We start from the raw sequence: 23,367 nt of genomic DNA, 5'->3' as shown, positions 1-23,367 counted from the left end.
GCTTCCATCTCCAACATACTGAATGTGAAATGTTCTTCTAGCTGCTGTTCACCTTCATTATTCTCATTCATCAATTTAATTGTACTTATCTTGTTTGCAGCATTATCAGTTACAATAGCAAGAACCTGTTCTTTTTTTAGTTCATAATCTTGCAAAACTTTTTACACTAAAAGGTACCGTCACACTTAGCGACGCTGCAGCGATATAGACAACGAGCCGATCGCTGCAGCGTCGCTGTTTAGGTCGCTGTAGAGACGTCAAACACAGCAGCTCCAGAACGATGCAGGAGCGATCCTGTGACGTAACGGTGACTCACTTATCGTTCTCACAGGTCGTTAGCTCCATGTAAAACATTGCTGGCATCGTTGCTTTTGCTGTCAAACACGACGATACACGCCGACCTGACGACCAAATAAAATTCTGAACTTCTAGCTCCGACCAGCGATATCACAGCGGGATCCAGATCGCTGCTGCGTGTCAAACACAACGAGATCGCTATCCAGGACGCTGCAACATCACGGATCGTTGTCGTTCTCGTTGTAAAGTCGCTCAGTGTGAAGGTACCTTAAGGTCTGGAGAAACTGGCTGCTGTGATGAGCTTTAGTATCTTTTACTGCCAGTGTCTTAGTAACAATTTTTTTGTTGTCACAAATATATCGAACGCTGATAGCAAAATAGTTCACTCTGTGACGTGTGCAGGCATCCATTTTAAGAAATACAAAGTGTCTCTTGAGAGTCTTTTTAAGATCTTCCTTTTGGTTAAGGGCTTCTTCAATCACTAATTTTCTAATACTTTCTCTTTCCAGAGAAACACCAAGTTTGCGTGCCATTTCTCCATTAAGAGCTGTAAAAGCTGGTTGTGCAAATAATAATGGTAATAGTACACAGTCCTTCACAAAAAGCTCGATGAGCTGTCTCAAACACATCTGCTGTCATTGTTACAGTAAATTTGTCACTTACAAAATATCTTGTAACTGACGTTTGAGATGCTCTTTCCTCCTCCTTTGCCTGGCTGGAAGTGGCTGGTTTCTTGGTGCTGTGATCTTTTTCAGTCACAGCTTTGTAAACTTCCGTGTGGCAGCACTGTAAATGTCTTTTTAGATTGCAAGCTCTTGAAGGAGCATTTTTACCACTGCCTGAGTATGCACCGATTTTGGCATCACAGCATTCGTTTTCATCTGGGTCACTTATACAGACACACAAAATGTTTATTATCTTGAGTCACTGTGAAATGCTCAAATACAGCTGACTTCATAAGATGCTTCTTAGACATTTTGTGATTATGTAAATTGACAGATGATAAGTATAAAGTTTGTAAAATGTGTTGTTAAATAGCTTTACTCTGAACTTTCAATGTCAAGGCTTGTCTCAGCAGGGTACATACAGCTCACTAAATGCTTCACATCATATTTCTTCAGTCTATGAAGAGGGGAGGAGGGAGGGAGGGAGCGAGCATGTTTGTACTGAATCACATTGTAGAACACACACACACAAATATATATGTCCTCATCGATCCTGTTACTGTATTTTGAATTTGAGAGGTTAGAAAACATTTTTTTCCCCTTATATTCTATGTATAGTGTATGTAAGTCATCAGAGCAGATAATTTCTCCAAACATGAGCTAAGAGGAAAAACAAACTAAAACATCAAGCATACAGAGACAACATATACTGGACTATTGATTTATGCAGTTTATTGAAAGTTTAGATATGCTTTTGGAAGTACTTACCTTCTTTAATGCTGCTTTTCTGTTCACTCCAGAAATTCTGAGATGAATGTAGACTTTCCTTCCCTGCGGTGTTTGTTATTTTTTCCCCTTATCTGTAGAGGGCAGCTTCACTACTTATCATGAACATAAACTGCAGCACAGATTCATCTCAGCTAAAAGACTAGATCTTCGATCAGGAATAGGACAGACATTTATAGGACATTTCATAACTTTACCAAATTCTTATGAAAAAAATATTCCCCACAAACTGCATTGAACTACTGTACCCAATCTATTACATTTTTAGGAGTCGGCGTCGGTCCATTTTATACCGACTCCAACTCCACCAAAATGGGCTCCGACTCAGACTCCACAGTCCTGCCTACAGATGATGGATATCACGACCGTAAGCTCATGGGTACCCCTCTAGTCAACAACTAATCTCCAAACTCCATAGGCCATCCATCCATGTGCTCCATGACGTCATCCTCGATCCTCCCTTCTAAGTCACTCTCCCAACTGCCGATAAACCATGTGGCTTCTTTTACTCCCTCCCACTTAAACATTTGCTTTTAGCTTGAAGAATGAAGTATATTCCAGCATCCCAACACCTGTATAGTGATGACTCCCCAGGGTCTATAATCCCCATCCACACAATGGGCCTAGTGGCTGTAAGAACAATGGATTGTTAGAGTTCCTTGATTACTACTGGGGTCTGGCCTTAGGTTTACATATGATTTAACCTGCAAGTCTTCCTCTGCTTACTGTCACTGAATAGAAACATTGATTTCCGAGGCTGAACTGACAAGCAAGAAAATCACTAATAAAATACAATAACATCGATGCAACCGGTGCTCCGTGCTGGAAAAAGTCTGCATCCCTTAGAGCCGTGGACTCCGCTCTACAGGCATTGGTCAAATAGTCTTTAGTAAGTGGCCATATCCTCACCAATAATCACTGGCACATCGTGCCCACAGATGACGGCATCACCAGTAATCACTGGCACATCGTGCCCGCAGATGACGGTATCACCAATAATCACTCCCACATCGTGCCCGCAGATGACGGTATCACCAATAATCACTGGCACATCGTGCCTGCAGATGACGGTATCACCAATAATCACTGGCACATCGTGCCTGCAGATGACGGTATCACCAATAATCACTGGCACATCGTGCTCGCAGATGACTACATCAACAGTAATCACTGGCACATCGTGCCCACAGATGACGGTATCACCAATAATCACTGGCACATCGTGCTCGCAGATGACTACATCAACAGTAATCACTGGCACATCGTGCCCACAGATGACGGTATCACCAATAATCACTGGCACATCGTGCCCACAGATGACGGTATCACCAATAATCACTTGCACTTTGTGCCCGCAGATGACGGTATCACCAATAATCACTGGCACATCGTGCCCGCAGATGACGGTATCACCAATAATCACTGGCACATCGTGCCCACAGATGACGGTATCACCAATAATCACTCCCACATCGTGCCCGCAGATGACGGTATCACCAATAATCACTGGCACATCGTGCCTGCAGATGACGGTATCACCAAAAATCACTGGCACATCGTGCCTGCAGATGACGGTATCACCAATAATCACTGGCACATCGTGCTCGCAGATGACTACATCAACAGTAATCACTGGCACATCGTGCCCACAGATGACGGTATCACCAATAATCACTGGCACATCATGCCCACAGATGACGGTATCACCAATAATCACTGGCACATCGTGCCTGCAGATGACGGTATCACCAATAATCACTGGCACATCGTGCCCGCAGATGACGGTATCACCAGTAATCACAGATGCTTTGTGCCGCAGACTACAGTATCGCCAATAATCACAGATGCTTTGTGCCGCAGACGGTATCGCCAATAATCAGACCCTTCGTGCCGCAGATGACGGTATCACTAATAATCACAGACGCTTCGTGCTGCAGACGACGGTATCGCCAAAAATCACAGATGCTTTGTGCAGCAGACTGTATCACCAAATCAGACTCTTCGTGCCGCAGACAACGGTATCACTAATAATCAGACGCTTCGTGCCGCAGACGACGGTATCACCAGTAATCACAGATGCTTCGTGCCGCAGACTACAGTATCGCCAATAATCACAGATGCTTTGTGCCGCAGACGGTATCGCCAATAATCAGACCCTTCATGCCGCAGATGACTGTATCACTAATAATCACAGACGACGGTATCAACAATAATCACAGACGCTTCGTGCCGCAGACGACGGTATCGCCAATAATCAGACCCTTCATGCCGCAGATGACGGTATCACTAATAATCACAGACGACGGTATCAACAATAATCACAGACGCTTCGTGCCGCAGACGACGGTATCGCCAATAATCACAGATGCTTCGTGCCACAGACTGTATCACCAAATCAGACCCTTCGTGCCGCAGACAACGGTATCACTAATAATCACAGACGCTTCGTGCCGCAGACTACGGTATCGCCAATAATCACAGATGCTTTGTGCCGCAGATGGTATCACCAATACACTATGTTCCAAATTATTATGCAAATTATATTTTTCTCTGATTTTCCTAAATGGTTGGTGCAAATGACAGTCTAATAAAAGTCATCACCCGTTAGAGTATACATCGAATTTTATTGAAGAAACCTCCCAATGATAACAGTATAATCTCCAAAATGAATACAAACTCAAAATGCACTGTTCCAAATTATTAGGCACAGTAGAATTTCTAAACATTTGACATGTTTTAAAGAACTGAAAATCCTCATTTGTGGAATTTGCAGCATTAGGAGGTCACATTCAGTGAACAAAAAAGCTATTTAACTCCAAAACATCCTAACAGGCCAAGTTACATGGTAACATAGGAACCCTTAATAATAATCTTTATTTATATAGCGCCAACATATTCCGCAGCACTTTACAATTAAGCGGGGACTTATACGGGCACATTCAATACAAGTTAAGACAATTTAAACAGTGACATTAGGAGTGAGGTCCCTGCTCGCGAGCTTACAATCTACAAGGAAATGGGGGGACACAATAGGTGCAAAGTGCTTGTTATTTCAGGTCTGGCAATTATAATACATAGGGATTTTCATACAAAGCTGCATGATCCAGTCATCAGGCCGTGTGTTTAAGTGCAATAATCAAGTATCAAGTGCAGTTATCATGTGCATGGAGGGTGTGGAGACAGATGAATAGTAGGGTGCAGATTCAGAGTGATATTTGGAAGGAGGGAACAGGGCAAAGTTAGTTTACTGAGTAGTTGATGTGGTAGGCTTGTTTGAAGAGATGGTTTTTTAGAGCGCGCTTGAATAGGTCGGGGCTAGGTATCAGTCTGATCGTCTGGGGAAGTGCATTCCAGAGAGCTGGCGCAGCACGAGAGAAGTCTTGTAGACAGAGGTGCGAGGTTCGGATTACGGGGGATGTTAGCCTTAGGTCGTTTGTAGAACGGAGGGCACATGTAGGGCGATAGACAGAGATGAGAGAGGAGATATAAGGCGGTGCAGAACTGTGGAGGGCTTTGTGGGTGAGAGAGATGAGTTTATACTGGACCCTGTAGCGAATGGGTAGCCAGTGTAATGACTGGCACAAGATGGAGGCATCGGTGAAGCGGTTAGACAGAAATATGACCCTGGCTGCCGCATTCAAAATGGATTGGAGAGGAGAAAGTTTGGTAAGAGGGAGACCGATCAGAAGAGAGTTGCAGTAGTCCAGACGAGAATGAATAAGAGCGACAGTAAGAGTCTTAGCAGTTTCAAAGGTGAGAAAAGGTCGGATTCTGGAGATGTTTTTAAGATGCAGGTGACAAGAGCGAGTGAGTGATCGGATATAGGGAGTAAAGGAAAGTTCGGTGTCGAATATGACCCCAAGACAGCGGGCATGCTGCTTGGGAGTTATGGTTGAACCCTCCAGGGTAATTTCGATGTTGGGTAGAGAGAGGTTAGTAGAAGGGAGAAACACAAGAAGTTCTGTTTTGGAGAGATTTAGTTTCAGGTAGAGGGAGGACATGATTTTAGAGACAGCAGACAGACAATCCTTGGTATTTTGAATTAGGGTAGGGGTGATGACAGGGGAAGAAGTGTATAATTGGGTGTCATCAGCATAGAGATGATACTGGAACCCAAATCTGCTGATTGTTTGTCCAATAGGGGCCGTGTATAGAGAGAAGAGGAGGGGGCCTAGGACTGAGCCCTGCGGAACCCCGATAGTAAGGGGGGACGAGAAGAGGAAGAGGAGCCGGCGAAAGATACAGTGAAGGAGCGGTCAGAGAGGTAGGAGGAGAACCAGGAGAGGGCTGTGTCCTTGAGGCCTATGGAGCGGAGCATAGTGAGAAGGAGCTGGTGATCCACAGTGTCAAATGCGGCAGAGAGATCCAGGAGAATCAGCAGAGAGCAATGACCTTTGGATTTAGCTGTTAGTAGGTCATTAGAGACTTTAGTGAGGGCAGTTTCAGTGGAATGTAAAGAGCGGAAACCAGATTGTAAGGGGTCAAGAAGAGAGTTTTCCGAGAGATAGCGGATTAGACGGGAGTGGACCAAGCGTTCCAGGAGTTTAGAGATGAAGGAAAGGTTAGATACAGGTCTGTAGTTAGCAGTGCAGTTCTGGTCCAGGGATGGCTTTTTAAGTAAAGGGGTTATGATGGCATGTTTAAATGAGGAGGGAAAGATACCTGAAGAAAGAGAGAGGTTAAATATTTTAGTCAGGTGAGTGGTGACCACTGGTGAGAGAGACTGCAGGAGAGGTGAAGGAATGGGGTCACTGTTGCAGGTTGTAGGCCGAGCAGAAGCGAGGAGCTTGGAAACTTCTTCTTCTGAGACAGGCTCAAAGATGTCTAGTGAGCTTGAGGTGCGGCAGGGAAGGGGATCCAGGCAGAGGAGATTGCGCTGAGATATCCAGATGGATGTGGTTGATTTTTTCTAGGAAGTAAGTGGCCAGATCCTCACCACTGAGATTGGTGATGGGGGCCTGTACTTTAGGTTTCAGGAGGGAGTTTAAGGTTTCAAAAAGTCGTTTTGGGTTGTTGGATAGTGAGGTGATGAGGGTGGTGAAGTAGGATTGTTTGGCCACATAAAGGGCAGAGTTATAGGTTTTGAGCATGAACTTATAGTGGATGAAGTCTTCTGCTAAGAGAGACTTTCTCCACTGCCGCTCTGCATACCTTGAACAACGCTGAAGAAAGCGTGTTTGCTTAGTGTGCCAGGGCTGCCATTTTCTCTGTCGGGTCTTTCTGCGTGTAGAAGCTGCTGCTTCATCTAGGGCATTCTTCAGTGTATTATTGAAGTGTGACAATGCTAAGTCTGGACAGGAGAGGGAGGAGATGGGGGCTAAAGATTTGTGGAGATTGTCCATAAGCTGCTGGGTATTAATGGAACGTGTATTCCGATAAGTGTGGTAAGTGCGGGTGTCCCGAGTGAGGAGACAATTCTTGACAGAGAAGGAAAGAAGGTTGTGGTCCGAAAGCGGGAGAGGGGAGTTAGTAAAGTCGTGCAGCGATCCGGGACGGGAGAAAACCAGGTCCAGAGTATTCCCGTCCTCATGCGTAGGAGAATTAGTAAACTGTGAGAGGCCGAAACCCTTCTTTGATATCACCTTCACAATTCTTGCATCCATTGAACTTGTGAGTTTTTGGAGAGTTTCTGCTTGTATTTCTTTGCATGAAGTCAGACTAGCCTCCCAGAGCTGTTGTTTTGATGTGAACTGCTTTCCACCCTCATATATCTTTTGCTTGATGATATTCCAAAGGTTCTCTATAGGGTTGAGGTCAGGTGAAGATGGTGGCCACACCATGAGTTTATCTCCTTTTATGCCCATAGCAGCCAATCACTCATAGCGATTCTTTGCAGCATGAGATGGTGCATTGTCAAGCATGAAGATGACTTTGCTCCTGAAAGCACGTTTCTGCTTTTTATACCATGGAAGAAAGTTGTCAGAAACTCTATATACCTTGCAGAGGTAATTTTCACACCTTCAGGAACCTTAAAGGGCCCCATCAGCTGTTTCCCCATGATTCCAGCCCAAAACATGACTCCTCCACCTCCTTGCTGACGTCGCAGCCTTGTTGGAACATGGTGGCCATCCACGAACCATCCACTACTCCATTCATCTGGACCATCCAGGGTTGCTCGACACTCATCAGTAAACAAGACTGTTTGAAAATTGGTCTTCATGTATGTCTGGGCCCACTGCAACAGTTTGTGCTTGTGAACACTGTTAGGGGTGGCCGAATAGTAGATTTATGAAACAAAGCAAGGCTTTGAAGGATCCTACACCTTGATGTTCAAGTGACTCCAGAGGCACCAGCAGCTTCAAATATCTGTTTGCTGGTTTGTAATGGCTTTTTAGCAGTTGCTCTCTTAATCCGATGAACTTGTCTGGTAGAAACCTTCCTCATTATGCCTTTATCAGCAGGAACACGTCTGTGCTCAGATTCAGCCACAAATCTCTTAACAGTATGAAGATCACTCTTAAGTTTTCGGGAAATATCTATTGTTTTCATCCCTTGACCAAGGCATTGCACTATTTGATGCTTTTCGGCAGCAGAGAGATCCTTTTTCTTTCCCTTATTGCTTGAAAACTGTGGCCTGCTTAATAATGTGGAACATCATTTTTAAAGTAGTTTTCCTTTAATTAGAATCACCTGGAAAACTAATTATCACATGTGTTTAAGATTGATTTCAGTGATCCATTGAGCCCTGAGACACAATACCATCAATGAGTTTACTTGAAAAACAAAACAATTAAATCTTTATGACACTTAAATCCAATTTGCATAATAATTTGGAACACAGTGTAATCAGACCCTTCGTGCCGCAGATGACGGTATCACTAATAATCACAGACGCTTCGTGCCGCAGATGACGGTATCGCCAATAATCAGATGCTTTGTGCCGCAGATGATGGTATCACCAATAATCAGACGCTTCGTGCCGCAGATGACGGTATCACCAATAATCACAGATGCTTCGTGCCGCAGACTGTATCACCAAATCAGACCCTTCGTACCGCAGACAGCGGTATCACTAATACTCACAGATGCTTCATGCCGCAGACGATGGTATCACCAGTAATCACAGATGCTTCGTGCCGCAGACTACGGTATCGCCAATAATCACAGATGCTTCGTGCCGCAGACTACGGTATCGCCAATAATCACAGATGCTTCGTGCCGCAGACGGTATCACCAATAATCAGACCCTTCGTGCCGCAGATGACGGTATCACTAATAATCACTGACGCTACGTGCCGCAGATGACGGTATCACCAATAATCAGACGCTTCGTGCCGCAGATGACGGTATCACCAATCACAGACTTTGTGACGCAGACAACGGTATCACCAATAATCAGACGCTTCTTGCCGCAGACAACGGTATCACCAATAATCAGACGCTTCGTGCCGCAGACAACGGTATCACCAATAATCACAGACGCTTCGTGTAGCAGATGACGGTATCGCCAATAATCAGATGCTTTGTGCCGCAGACGACGGTATCGCCAATAATCACAGATGCCTCGTGCCGCAGATGACGATATCACCAATAATCACAGACTCTGTGCCGCATGTGGTGAAATATGTGCATAAATATATATATATATATATATATATATACACACTCACCGGCCACTTTATTAGGTACACCTGTCCAACTTCTTGTTAACACTTAATTTCTAATCAGCCAATCACATGGCGGCAACTCAGTGCATTTAGGCATGTAGACATGGTCAAGACAATCTCCTGCAGTTCAAACCGAGCATCAGTATGGGGAAGAAAGGTGATTTGAGCGCCTTTGAACGTGGCATGGTTGTTGGTGCCAGAAGGGCTGGTCTGAGTATTTCAGAAACTGCTGATCTACTGGGATTTTCACGCACAACCATCTCTAGGGTTTACAGAGAATGGTCCGAAAAAGAAAAAAAATCCAGTGAGCGGCAGTTCTGTGGGCGGAAATGCCTTGTTGATGCCAGAGGTCAGAGGAGAATGGGCAGACTGGTTCGAGCTGATAGAAAGGCAACAGTGACTCAAATCGCCACCCGTTACAACCAAGGTAGGCCTAAGAGCATCTCTGAACGCACAGTGCGTCGAACTTTGAGGCAGATGGGCTACAGCAGCAGAAGACCACACCGGGTACCACTCCTTTCAGCTAAGAACAGGAAACTGAGGCTACAATTTGTACAAGCTCATCGAAATTGGACAGTAGAAGATTGGAAAAACGTTGCTTGGTCTGATGAGTCTCGATTTCTGCTGCGACATTCGGATGGTAGGGTCAGAATTTGGCGTAAACAACATGAAAGCATGGATCCATCCTGCCTTGTATGGAGCATCTTTGGGATGTGCAGCCGACAAATCTGCGGCAACTGTGTGATGCCATCATGTCAATATGGACCAAAATCTCTGAGGAATGCTTCCAGCACCTTGTTGAATCTATGCCACGAAGAATTGAGGCAGTTCTGAAGGCATAAGGGGGTCCAACCCGTTACTAGCATGGTGTACCTAATAAAGTGGCCGGTGAATGTATATATATATATATCTATATGGGTCTAGGGTTATATGTGTGACTAGTGATAACGTAACATCTGTCCTGAAGGCAAGTCGCACCTAGGTGTTAATGGGTACTTCCTTGGGACGAGTAAAGGTACCTTCACACTAAACGATATCGCTAGCGATCCGTGACGTTGCAGCGTCCTGGCTAGCGATATCGTTGTGTTTGACATGCAGCAGCGATCAGGATCCCGCTGTGAGATCGCTGGTCGTTGCTGAAAGTCCAGAACTTTATTTCGTCGCTGGATCTCCCGCTGACATCGCTGGATCGGTGTGTGTGACACCGATCCAGCGATGTCTTCACTGGTAACCAGGGTAAACATCGGGTTACTAAGCGCAGGGCCGCGCTTAGTAACCCGATGTTTACCCTGATTACCATTGTAAAAGTAAAAAAAAAAAAAACACATACATTCCGGTGCCCAGCGTCCGCTTCCCTGCACTCCTCCTGCATCCTGTTTAAGTGCCGGCCGTAAAGCAGAGCGGTGACGTCACCGCTGTGCTCTGTGGGAGATGCCGGAGATGTTCGGCGCTGACACAGGATGCAGGAGGAGTGCAGGGAAGCGGACGCCGGGCACCGGAATGTGAGTATGTGTTTTTTTTTTTTACTTTTACAATGGTAACCAGGGTAAACATCGGGTTACTAAGCGCGGCCCTGCGCTTAGTAACCCGATGTTTACCCTGGTTACCAGGGGACTTCGGCATCGTTGGTCGCTGGAGAGCCGTCTGTGTGACAGCTCTCCAGCGACCACACAACGACGAAACAGCGACGCTGCAGCGATCGGCATCGTTGTCTGTATCGCTGCAGCGTCGCTTAGTGTGAAGGTACCTTATGACCTCTGTCTCCAAATCTCACCAGGAGGCCTAACTAGAGCCAAGAAGAAAGGACCACTTGACACCTCCTAGTGCTTGGAGGGGAGATGTTAATTGCTTGGAGGTTAGCTATTCCTGGGAACCATCTCACAAGTGTCTCCAGAGGAAAATAATATATATTCATTAGTAGAGCGGCTGTGCCCAATCAAACAGGCAGCAGTTATGATATTGGCCTGAGGGGCCGGTCTAGAAACCTGACCTCAGACCAAAGTTATAAATTTAGGCTGCAGACAGAGAATTGTGTTCACATGATGGGGGCAGCCTGAGAAGCTGATTTGAGCCAATCTACATTCATCCTACCCCAGGGAGCAGAAAGCAACTACCAGTTAGATAATTTCTGTAAGTTTCTCTTTATTTTGATACTGTTTTGCATAAGTTGTATGTCTTTTTATTATCATATTTTTATACCTTTTTCTTATTGTAAGCATTGAACCTTTTGTTATTAAAGTATAAAACTTTAACAAGTTGAACCTTGAATGTTCTAAAAGAATCCATAGCCTTGAGGTGTGTGAGCCTTATGAGTGATAGACATATTTTTATTAGTATTATTATTTCTGGGACTCATCGCCCATGTATTCGATGAGTGGTGGCAGCGCGTATGAGCGGGTTTGTGGCCTGGGTCGGTGTGTGATTTATGCTCCCATTACAGCATAGGACAGAGGATGAATGCTGGACTGAGAGTGGGGAGATAGATTAACCCTTGCAGGCACAACCCCAAGTCATGTGTGAGAGTAGGCACGTGACGAAAAGTGACACCACGGAGAAGGGATCCGTGGCACCGCAGATGACGGTATCACCAATAATCAGACTCTTTGTGCCGCAGATAATATCACCAATAATCACAGACGCTTTGTGCCACAGACGACGGTATCACCAATAATCACAGACTCTTTGTGCCGCAAATGACGGTATCACCAATAATCAGACGCTTCGTGCCGCTGTTACAGAACCCCCCAGCACCAAGAATATGTTATGCAGTATATGTATGTATAATAGGTTCCATGTGAAATGCATCAGTCCACAGGCTGCGCCTCTGGACAAGATATTCTCCTTCTGAACACCCCCACCTTTGTAATTCCCACAGTAAATATCGGCAGGCTCTGGCCCCCTGCGGCTATTGTAATGTATGTCTGGTCTGCTGTTTTTCTATTGGCCTGCCCTCTGTATCGGTGTTATATATTCTTTCTGTGTGCTGTGAATAAAGTGTTGTTAGACTGGAAATACGTGGAGAAGCAGTGAGATTTTATATGCACCCATGTAATCAAGGAATTCCAGCCAGCGTCCTTCATTCAGAATCCAGCCAAGGCAGAGTGGACCTCCTGAAACACGGGGTGGTACCTAAAGAGGTACTACAGCACAGTAGACCCCGTTACACTGGTGGCAGACAGTGGGATGTGAGACCCCTTCTACAGGAGGAAAGGAATGAATGGAAAACTACCAGAAGTTAAAGAGGACTACATTAAAAGATCTGGTGGAAGTCCGAGGGTTAATCGCCAGCAACAAAACAAAAGCGGATTTGATAGCAGCCATCATGGAACACGATAGTGCAGCGCCCCCCAATGTGAACGTGGAGGAGACTGAATTCCAGAGGGAGGTAAAGAACAGACTGGCGTTCTATGGCCCAAACCCTGCAGTAGAGATCATACGAGAGGTGATGGCTGATGTGCGTACTGATCTGAAGGAAAAGATGGCAGAGCAGACCAGGATAGAGTTAGCCAAGATGGAGATGGCAGAGCGGAGAGAGGAGAGTCAGCGAGCAGGGGGAGCTCTGGCCTCCGCCCAGGTACCTTCAACAGTAAGCCACAAAAAGTTCCAGTATAATGCCTTCCGACAGTTGGGGGAGGCAGAGGAAGACATTGATGGCTTTCTGCAGGACTTTGAGCGGCAGTGTGCCCTTCATCAAGTGAAGCCGGAGGAACGGGTTCAGATTCTGGCCAGCAAGCTGACAGGCCGGGCAGCGGACGCCTATCGCACGGTACCTGATGAGTACTGTATGGACTATGAGCGGATCAAAGGAGTGATCTTGGCCCGGTATGCGCCGACACCAGAGGCATACCGCCAAAAGTTCCGCGGACTTATAAAACGAGTAATCGATACCCACGCTGAATGGGCCTGTAAATTACGGCGGTCACTGCTACAGTGGGTACAAGGGAGCCAAGCAACCACTAAGGAGGACGTCCTCCAGCTCTTCTTGTTATAACGATTCTTTAATGGACTAACCCCCGAGACACAGGAATGGCTTTGGGACAGGCGGCCAACGACTCTTGAGGAAGCCGCTCGTCTGGCCGATGAACATCATGATGCCAGGAGGCCTCAGTTGTCCGGATCAAAGATGGTCACTAGGGGTCCGCCCATGGACTTGGAGGGCCCCAAACCACCGAAGATTATAGGGGGACCAGCTAGAAACCCGGCCTACCACAGTTCCCCTGGGGCGCGATGCCACACCTGCCGTCAGCTGGGCCACCTGCAAAGACAATGTCCCAACCGGACTCAGCATAGCCAGTGGCCAAAGGCGGGAACAGCTACCTTCAGCCGGGCCGCTGTACACTGCTACCAAGGCAAAGTTGACCCGACATTGGGGGCGATGACTAACCAAGGGGTGGAAGAGATGGAGGAAGTGCTGCATGAAGTGGACCCCGTGCAGGCAGCTTGGGCAGATAATCGACAACAGCATCGACAGGTCGTGTGGGTTAATGGGAAACGTATGCAGGGACTAAGATTCCGGGGCAACTTTGACCCTTGTGAAGCCTCATCTCGTCCGGGACTAAGAGAAGACGGACCGGACAGTGGCAGTCCGTGTAGCAGGGGGAGCCATACATCGACTGCCCACTGCCCGGATTCACCTAAACTGAGGTCGGCTTGATGGAGGATTTGCCCGCAGATTTCTTGCTGGGAAATGACATGGGGCCCATGTTGTCTGCCTTCTCAGTTGCCCCTCTGGCTGTGACATATCCTGTGACCACCCGGAGACAAGCTCGAGCTGCGGAGGCGAAATCACACTCAGAGGAGGCCCAGGTAAGACATCCCAGCCCTACACGTATTCCCATAGCCAGACACATTTCTTGGGCCACACCAGATGAATTTAAGAGGGAGTTACTTGAGGATCCTTCATTGGAGGGATAGCGTGGGAAGGCACAAGAGGGGAGAGGGGTACTGGAAGGGGAACAGTTTGTATGGAAGCAGGGACTCCTCTACCGGATCACAGAGCAGCACCACACAGGGACGTGACTCACTATAAAACGACAGCTGGTAGTTCCCAAGAAGTACAGGCAGGAGTTACTGCGAATCTCTCATGACATACCCTTGGCCGGGCACTTCGGCGTCAGTCGCACCAGGCATTGTCTGACACAAAACTTCTTTTGGCCGGGGGTAACCTATGATGTTCGTCAGTACCGCCAGACCTGTGACAGTTGCCAGCGCATTGGCAAGAGGGGAGATCGATGCAAGGCCAAATTACGCCCCCTCCCCATTGTGGAGGAACAATTTAGCCGAGTAGCGGTCGATCTGATAGGGCCGTTAGCCAAACCCAGTCTGTCAGTGAAAAGGTATATATTGACAGTGGTAGATTATGCTACACGGTATCCAGAGGCAGTTGCATTACCTAACATACTGGCAGAGACGGTGGCGGCTGCCCTGCTCCAGGTTTTCGCATGGGTTGGATTTCCCCGGGAGATTATCTCGGACCAGGGTACCCAGTTTACAGCAGAGGTGACCAACCAACTGTGGAAGCTGTGCGGCGTAAAGTCCATTAGAAGCTCCCCGTACCATCCGCAAACCAATGGGTTGTGTGAACGCTTTAACGGGACGTTAAAACAACTCATTGGGACTTTTACCAGGACCTACAGGGACTGGGAGAAATTCTTGCCTCACCTCCTGTTTGCCTATCGGGAGGTGCCCCAAGAATCCACGGGGTTCTCCCAGTTCGTGCTGGTATACGGGAGACGGGTAAGGGGACCCCTAGACTTAGTGCTAGAACACTGGGAAAGGGAGGGCATCATAGAAGGGGTACCTATTGTACCCTATGTGCTGGAATTCCGGGACCGCCTACAGGAGCTGACCCAGGCTGTACGTGGGAACATGCAGGAGGCTCAGCGGCACCAGCGTGTATGGTACGATCGGAGGGCCAGAGAGCGCACCTTGGAAATAGGACAGAAGGTCCTGGTGTTAGAGCCCACTAGACAGAACAAGTTCCAAGCTGCATGGCAGGGGCCCTACCAGGTAGTGGGGAAAATAGCCGACACCACCTATAATGTCGCCGATTGTGACGACCCCAGGGTTATCCGCATGTTCCACGTGAATATGCTGAAGCCCTACCGGGAGCACCCTGAAGAGGTAGTGGCCATCTGTGCACCTGAAGCAGAGGATTTAGCCGGACTTCCCTTGCCTGATGTTTTAGGGGAAAGGACTCAGTCTAAAACATGGGACCAGGTACACTTGGGTGAAGACCTAGGTCCCCGGGAGAGACAGCAGGCGGAGGCGTTGTTGAGGCAGCGACAGAGGATATTTTCAGGGAGACCAGGGTACACTCGCCTGGCACAACACAAGGTTAAGACCCAGGATCAGACCCCCCCCCTGCGACAACCCCCCTTCCGCATCCCTGAGTCTGTACGAGAGGGGATGCGACATGAGATACAAGAGATGTTGTGTTTAGGTCATTGAAGAGTCAGATTGTCCCTGGGCATCCCCCGTAGTGTTAGTGCCGAAGGATGGGACTACACGGTTTTGTGTAGACTATCGTAAGCTCAATGAGAAAACAGTGAGGGATGCGTATCCCATGCCGCGTGTGGATGAGTTGTTAGACCGGCTGGCAGGGGCAAAGTATTTGACCACCATCGATCTATGCAAAGGCTACTGGCAGATTCCACTTAGTCCTGACGCAATTCCCAAGTCTGCATTTGTCACCCCGTTCGGCTTATTCCAGTTTCGAGTTATGCCATTCGGGATGAAGACTGCCCCGGCGACCTTCCAGAAGCTGGCTGACCGGCTTCTGGATGGTCTCCAGGACTATGCTTGTGCCTACCTGTATGACATCGCCATCTACAGCGCGACATGGGAAGAGCATGTAAATCACCTAGAGACAGTATTAGACAGGATCCACAAGGCCGGAATCATCCTGAACCCAAACAAGTGTCACGTGGGCAAAGCAGAGGTTCAGTATTTAGGGCATTGGGTGGGAAGTGGGAAACAGAGACCAGAATCAGCCAAGATTGAGGCCATAGCCAAATGGCCCACCCCACGCACTAAAACCCAGGTCATGGTGTTTCTAGGGACAGCGGGGTATTACAGGAAATTCATTCCCAATTACAGCAGCGCAGCCAAGCCCCTCACTGATCTGACCCGTAAGAACAAACCCCGCCAGGTAACCTGGACCCCAGAGTGTGAGGAAGCCTTCCGCCAGCTAAAGGACGCCCTCACCAATACCCCTGTATTGGCCGCACCCGATCCAACTAAACGTTTCCTTGTTCACACGAACACTTCTATGTTTGGATTGGGGGCAGTACTAAGCCATGTCGGGCCGGACGGCCAAGAACACCCGGTAGCTTACCTGAGTCGGAAACTACTGCCCCGTGAAGTGAGCTATGCGGCCATCGAGAAGGAGTGCCTGGCAATAGTATGGGCACTCAAAAAGTTACAACCATATTTGTATGGACAACAGTTTTCCCTCCTAACGGACCATATTCCCCTAATCTGGCTTAATCGGGTCTCCGGAGACAACGCCAGATTACTGCGGTGGAGTTTAGGCCTACAACCTCTGGACTTCACCAACCACTACAGACCCGGCAAACAAAACGGTAACGCCAATGGACTGAGTCGACAAACGGAACTTGTACCAACCCCATAAACTTAGGTCATCCCCAAACCGATCCGTTAAGGATCAGACTGTGTATGCCGATCGCGTCGCTGAAAAGGGGAGCCGTGTTACAGAACCCCCCAGCACCAAGAATATGTTATGCAGTATATGTATGTATGTATAATAGGTTCCATGTGAAATGCATCAGTCCACAGGCTGTGCCTCTGGACAAGATATTCTCCTTCTGACCTCCCCCACCTTTGTAATTCCCACAGTAAATATCGGCAGGCTCCGGCCCCCTGCGGCTATTGTAATGTATGTCTGGTCTGCTGTTTTTCTATTGGCCTGCCCTCTGTATCGGTGTTATATATTCTGCGTGCTATGAATAAAGTGTTGTTAGACTGGAAATACGTGGAGAAGCAGTGAGATTTTATATGCACCCATGTAATTAAGGAATTCCAGCCAGCGTCCTTCATTCAGAATCCAGCCAAGGCAGAGTGGACCTCCTGAAACACGGGGTGGTACCTAAAGAGGTACTACAGCACAGTAGACCCCGTTACAGCCGCAGATGACGATATCACCAATAATCACAGACTCTGTGCGGCAGATGACGGTATCACCAATAATCACAGACACTTCGTGCCGCAGACGACGGTATCGCCAATCATCAGCCTTGTAGAGAGTTTGCTTTTATTACTCTGCACTCCAGTAACATGAAGATCTTTGTGCAAGAAGTGAAATCAGCTGAATTAGGAAGCATCCACACTTCCTGGAGGCGCTGACTTCCTCTGGTCACCCCCTGCTGGACCCGAGTCCGCCTCACGGCTCTCCCGATAGCTGCCCGTATTGTGGCATCAGTCTGGCAGCTTTGACTTGTTCCCAACTTCTACGCTGAGCACTCAGAGAAAGCTGTGTAGTCAGGGCACAGGTCAACAGTGATCACATCCCATAGATAAGGATTGGGGTCATTATGTCCCTTGTGAGCCCATTACCTCGGCGATCTCCACCTTCCTCTCCCACGCTCGCACAGACTTCTCCAGCTCCTCCTGCGCCATCTTCTCCTGCACGTACTGCAGGACATCTGGGACGCTATAGTCGCTCAGCTGCTTCTTCAGCTTCTTGTTCAGAATTTCAGCCTTTGCTCGTTCCTGACAAAAGAAACCAGAGACATGAAAGGGGTCACAGCCCGAAACAGGGCACCACCAGCCCACCTGTGACATCGGCCGCCCCAGGATCCCGCTCACCTGCTCCACTTGACTCGTCTCCAACTCAATTCTCTGCAGGATCTCAGTACGGGACGAAATCTCCTTGGTAAGACGACCAGACTCCAGCGAGCTGTGCTGAAGCTTCTTCTGTAAGAACAGGACACCATCCAGAGCGCGGTCCTACCCTCCATGTACACCCCCCCCCCCTTCATCCAGAGCGCGGTCCTACCCTCCATGTACACACACACACCCCCATCCAGAGCGCAGTCCTACCCTCCGCTTACACTCCCCCATCCAGAGCGCTGTCCTACCCTCCATGTACACACACACCCCCATCCAGAGCGCGGTCCTACCCTCCATGTACACCCCCCCCTCCATCCAGAGCGCGGTCCTACCCTCCGTGTACACACACACACACACACACACACACACACCCCATCCAGAGCGCGGTCCTACTCAGCGTACACCCCCCATCCAGAGCGCGGTCCTACCCTCCGCGTACACCTCCCCTTCATCCAGAGCGCGGTCCTAGCCCCCGCGTACACCTCCTCCATCCAGAGCGCGGTCCTACCCTCCGCGTACACACCCTCATCCAGAGCGCGGTCCTACCCTCCATGTACACACACCCCCCATCCAGAGCGCAGTCCTACCCTCCGCGTACACACACACACACACACACACACACACACACACACACACACACACACCCCCCATCCAGAGAGCGGTCCTACTCAGCGTACACACCCCATCCAGAGCGCGGTCCTACTCGGCGTACACACCCCCATCCAGAGCGTGGTCCTACCCTCCATGTACACCCCCCCCCCCATCCAGAGCGCGGTCCTACCCTCCGCGTACACCTCCCCTTCATCCAGAGCGCGGTCCTACCCCCCCGCGTACACCTCCTCCATCCAGAGCACGGTCCTACCCTCCGCGTACACACCCATCCAGAGCGCGGTCCTACTCAGCGTACACACCCCCATCCAGAGCGCGGTCCTACTCGGCGTACACACCCCCATCCAGAGCGCGGTCCTACCCTCCATGTACACACACCTCCCATCCAGAGCGCAGTCCTACCCTCCGCGTACACACACACCCCATCCAGAGAGCGGTCCTACTCAGCGTGCACCCCCCATCCAGAGCGTGGTCCTACCCTCCATGTACACACACCCCCCATCCAGAGCGTGGTCCTACCCTCCGTGTGTACACACACACACCCCATCCAGAGCGCGGTCCTACTCAGAGTACACACCCCATCCAGAGCGTGGTCCTACCCTCCATGTACACACACCCCCCATCCAGAGCGTGGTCCTACCCTCCATGTACACACACACCCCATCCAGAGCGCGGTCCTACCCTCCGTGTACACCCCCCTTCATCCAGAGCGCGGTCCTACCCCCCGCGTACACCTCCCCTCCGCGTACACGCCCCATCCAGAGCGCGGTCCTACTTGGCGTACACACCCCCATCCAGAGAGCGGTCCTACCCTCCATGTACACACATCCCCCATCCAGAGCGCGGTCCTACCCTCCGCGTACACACACCCCATCCAGAGCGCGGTCCTACCCTCCGCGTACATACACACACACACACACACACACACACACACACCCCATCCAGAGCGCGGTCCTACTCAGCGTACACACCCCCATCCAGAGCGCGGTCCTACCCTCCGTGTGTGTACACACACACACACCCCATCCAGAGCGCGGTCCTACTCAGCGTACACACCCCCATCCAGAGCGCGGTCCTACCCTCCGAGTACACACCCCATCCAGAGCGCGGTCCTACTCAGCGTACACACCCCCATCCAGAGCGCGGTCCCACCCTCCACGTACACACCCCATCCAGAGCGCGGTCCTACTCGGCATACACACCCCCATCCAGAGCGCGGTCCTATCCTCCATGCACACCCCACCCCCCCAAATCCAGAGCGCGGTCCTACCCTTCGCATACACACACACACACACACCCCATCCAGAGCGCGGTCCTACTCGGCGTACACACCCCCATCCAGAGCGTGGTCCTACCCCTCCGCATACACACACCCTCATCCAGAGCGCGGTCCTACTCTCCGCGTACACACACACCCCCATCCAGAGTGCGGTCCTACCCTCCGTGTACACACACACACACACACACACCCCCATCCAGAGTGGTCCTACCCTCTGCATACACACCCATCCAGAGCACAGTCCTATCCTCCAAGTACACACCCCCATCCAAAGCACGGTCCTACCCTCCACGTACACACACTCCCAGCCAGTGCGTGGTCCTACCCTCTGCGTACACACACCCCCAGCCAGTGCGCGGTCCTACCCTCCGCGTACACACACACCCCCAGCCAGAGTACGGTCCTACCCTCCACGGACGCACACCCCCATCCACAGCACGGTCTTACTTACCCCATACACACACCCCCATCCACAGCACGGTCTTACCCTCCCCACACACAGACCCCCATCTTGCTCCTGGTGGTCACCTTGTAGGAATTCAGCACTTGCATGGTATTCCCAGTTGTCATTTTCAGCTGCAGAAGATCCTGGTTCCTTTCATCAATTCTTTCCAAAAATTGTGCATTTTCGATTTTCAGCTGCTGGAAATCCACCTCGTTCAGCACTTCTCCCATCTCCTCCTTCTAGAAATAACATACAGCAAAAGTTACTGAGGCTGCACCCAGACCACCACATTTACCTCGATGCCCTCCATTACTTGTCCGGCAAGGAGGTAATTATAGAGAATGAATCCCGAGAGAAACGCTGCCGCGGGGGCGCACGGCCCGGATGCCACGGGGAGGGGGGTGCACGATCCGGATGCCGCGGGGAGGGGGGCGCACGGCCCGGATGCCGCGGGGAGGGGGGCGCACGGCCCGGATGCCGCGGGGAGGGGGGCGCACGGCCCGGATGCCGCGGGGAGGGGGGCGCACGGCCCGGATGCCGCGGGGAGGGGGGCGCACGGCCCGGATGCCGCGGGGAGGGGGGCGCACGGCCCGGATGCCGCGGGGAGGGGGCGCACGGCCCGGATGCCGCGGGGAGGGGGGCGCACGGCCCGGATGCTGCGGGGAGGGGGGCGCACGGCCCGGATGCTGCGGGGAGGGGGGCGCACGGCCCGGATGCCGCGGGACGGTACCAACCCTTGACAATCTGCGGTTTAACCTGCATCTAGGGAAGGATTCCCCCGTCATACAGCAGGGTACCCCAGGAGGCTATGACAGGAGTACCACTTATCTGGGTAGACGAGGGCACTGGACTGCACAATGATGGGAGTGATAGGAGAGCACTACTACAATACCATCAATGCCATGACACCCCAGGTACAGGGACACAGGGGAAGATTAGCTGTGATGTGCGGTACCTGCTTCAGCTGCATCTGTAACTTCTTCTTCTGGATTCTTAATGCTGCGTTCTTTAAGCGGAGCTTATCCACCAGACTGTCCTGCCAGGAGACATGACCCCGTTATCACCGGTGAGAGACGTGCGCCATACCCGCACCCCTCGGACAATGCACCTACTCTCGCCAGCATCTTCTCCTCCATGTAGCGCAGGATCTTTTCGGGGCTGCCCCTTTCACCCTTCTTGTTGCTCGCAGCCGCTCTTGCGATGTCTCGCTCGAACTCGTACTTTGCCTTTTTAATTTCTGAGCTGCGGATCTCTGCCTCTTCCTTGGTGGCCTGGAGAAACGGAGAGAAGCGGTCACTGCATCAATGGAGGAGAGCAGACAAGTCCATCATCGTAAGAAGACATGCAGCAGCTGAGCGCTGGAGTATCTGGTTCTGCAGCAGGTGAGGGCTGGAATATGAGGTTCTGCAGCAGCTGAGCGCTGAAGTATGAGGTTCTGCAGCAGGTGAGAGCTGGATTATGAGGTTCTGCAGCAGCTAAGCGCTGGAGTATGAGGTTCTGCAGCAGCTAAGCAATGCAGTATGAGGTTCTGCAGCAGCTGAGCGCTGGAGTATGAGATTCTGCAGCAGCTGAGTGCTGGAGTATGAGATTCTGCAGCAGCTAAGCACTGGAGTATCTGGTTCTGCAGCAGCTGAGCGCAGGAGTATGAGGTTCTGCAGCAGGTGAGGGCTGGAATATGAGGTTTTGCGGCAGCTAAGTGCTGGAGTATGAGGTTCTGCAGCAGCTAAGCAATGGAGTACGAGGTTCTGCAGCAGCTGAGCGCTGGAGTATGAGATTCTGCAGCAGCTAAGCAATGGAGTATGAGGTTCAGCAGCAGTTGAGCGCTGGAGTATAAGGTTTTTGCAGCAGCTGAGAGCTGGAGTATGAGGTTCTGCAGCAGATGTGACAGACTGCTTCTACAGCAGGATATAAGCAGCGCCTGTGTAATGTTTCTCATCTCTGCACAATGAGCACAGCCGTGCATCGTACAGAGATCCGGGCGCTCAGGTATCAGCACCAAGAATCACAACTTTCATAGAGAAAGATGAAATTCTTCCATAAGACATCCCCGAAGAGGAGACATATATCCCCCACATTCATCATATGGGATAAAAAATGGCTGGTAAGAGATAAACTAATAAAAACAAGGGAAATTAGAGCGAGGTGACACTATAGCATCCATTGAAGTAGGGTCCCCCTGCAGTAACCAGGTAATTACCGCAGAGAAATGCTCTGGGAAAAGACACAGTCTGAGATCCGTAGATTCAAGAGGCAGAGAAGTGGAAGATGTAACACCTTCAGAGGTAACTAGACAATTGCAGTCAGATACTGTCGCCTGCGTGCATATAGGAATATTGGGGTTGGAGATATACTTTCGGCTTCGTAGCGAAGGGACGCAGATAACGCAATGACTCACATCACTCAAAGACCATTCTAGCACCACCAACTAAATACCGCGAGGACAACTGATGCTATCCAGGCCATGTGTCATCTCTATAGACAGATAAAAGCGTGGTAAGAAACATAACGACAATATCTCCTGCCTGGGACCTCCAGAGGCGAAGATATCCTGTAAGTTGGGAATCTCAAACTTCTAACAGGCTTAGCACATCCCACTATCCAGCCACACTAGGTCATGAAGGAACATCGGGTTCAGTCTCTTTCGTTACTCCTTTTCCTTTACACAATTGTAAACAGTGGTGTGAAAAAGTGTTCACACCCTTTATGATTGCTACTAGATGGTGGCCCGATTCTAACGCATCGGGTATTCTAGAATATGCATGTCCACGTAGTATATTGCCCAGTGACGTAGTATATTGGCCAGTTATGTAGTATACAGCACAGAGCCAC

At 49.9% G+C, this 23,367-nt stretch overlaps 1 protein-coding gene across 6 annotated transcripts in view; it reads right to left on the bottom strand.

Moving 5' to 3' along the window:
• Positions 1 to 17,610: 17,610 nt before the first annotated feature.
• CFAP263 (cilia and flagella associated protein 263) overlaps positions 17,611 to 23,367 on the bottom strand; it is a 62,139-nt gene continuing 56,382 nt past the window's right edge. For 5 of the 6 annotated variants that reach the window (XM_077289002.1, XM_077289004.1, XM_077289005.1 and 2 more), the window contains 6 exons: positions 21,651 to 21,809; positions 21,494 to 21,574; positions 20,622 to 20,777; positions 18,182 to 18,289; positions 17,930 to 18,085; positions 17,611 to 17,846 (listed from right to left, as the gene is read on the bottom strand). In XM_077289002.1, coding sequence (XP_077145117.1) covers positions 17,757 to 17,846; positions 17,930 to 18,085; positions 18,182 to 18,289; positions 20,622 to 20,777; positions 21,494 to 21,574; positions 21,651 to 21,809 — 750 coding nt within the window. In that variant the 3' untranslated portion in view covers positions 17,611 to 17,756. The remainder of the gene's footprint in view (positions 17,847 to 17,929; positions 18,086 to 18,181; positions 18,290 to 20,621; positions 20,778 to 21,493; positions 21,575 to 21,650; positions 21,810 to 23,367) is intronic. The other variant, XM_077289003.1, reaches the window with a different exon arrangement.

Source organism: Ranitomeya variabilis, chromosome 2 (genome assembly GCF_051348905.1).
Source record: "Ranitomeya variabilis isolate aRanVar5 chromosome 2, aRanVar5.hap1, whole genome shotgun sequence".
NCBI lineage: Eukaryota > Metazoa > Chordata > Amphibia > Anura > Dendrobatidae > Ranitomeya > Ranitomeya variabilis.
Note: the sequence above shows the minus strand (reverse complement) of the source record. Positions and strands in the feature narration are given on the sequence as shown.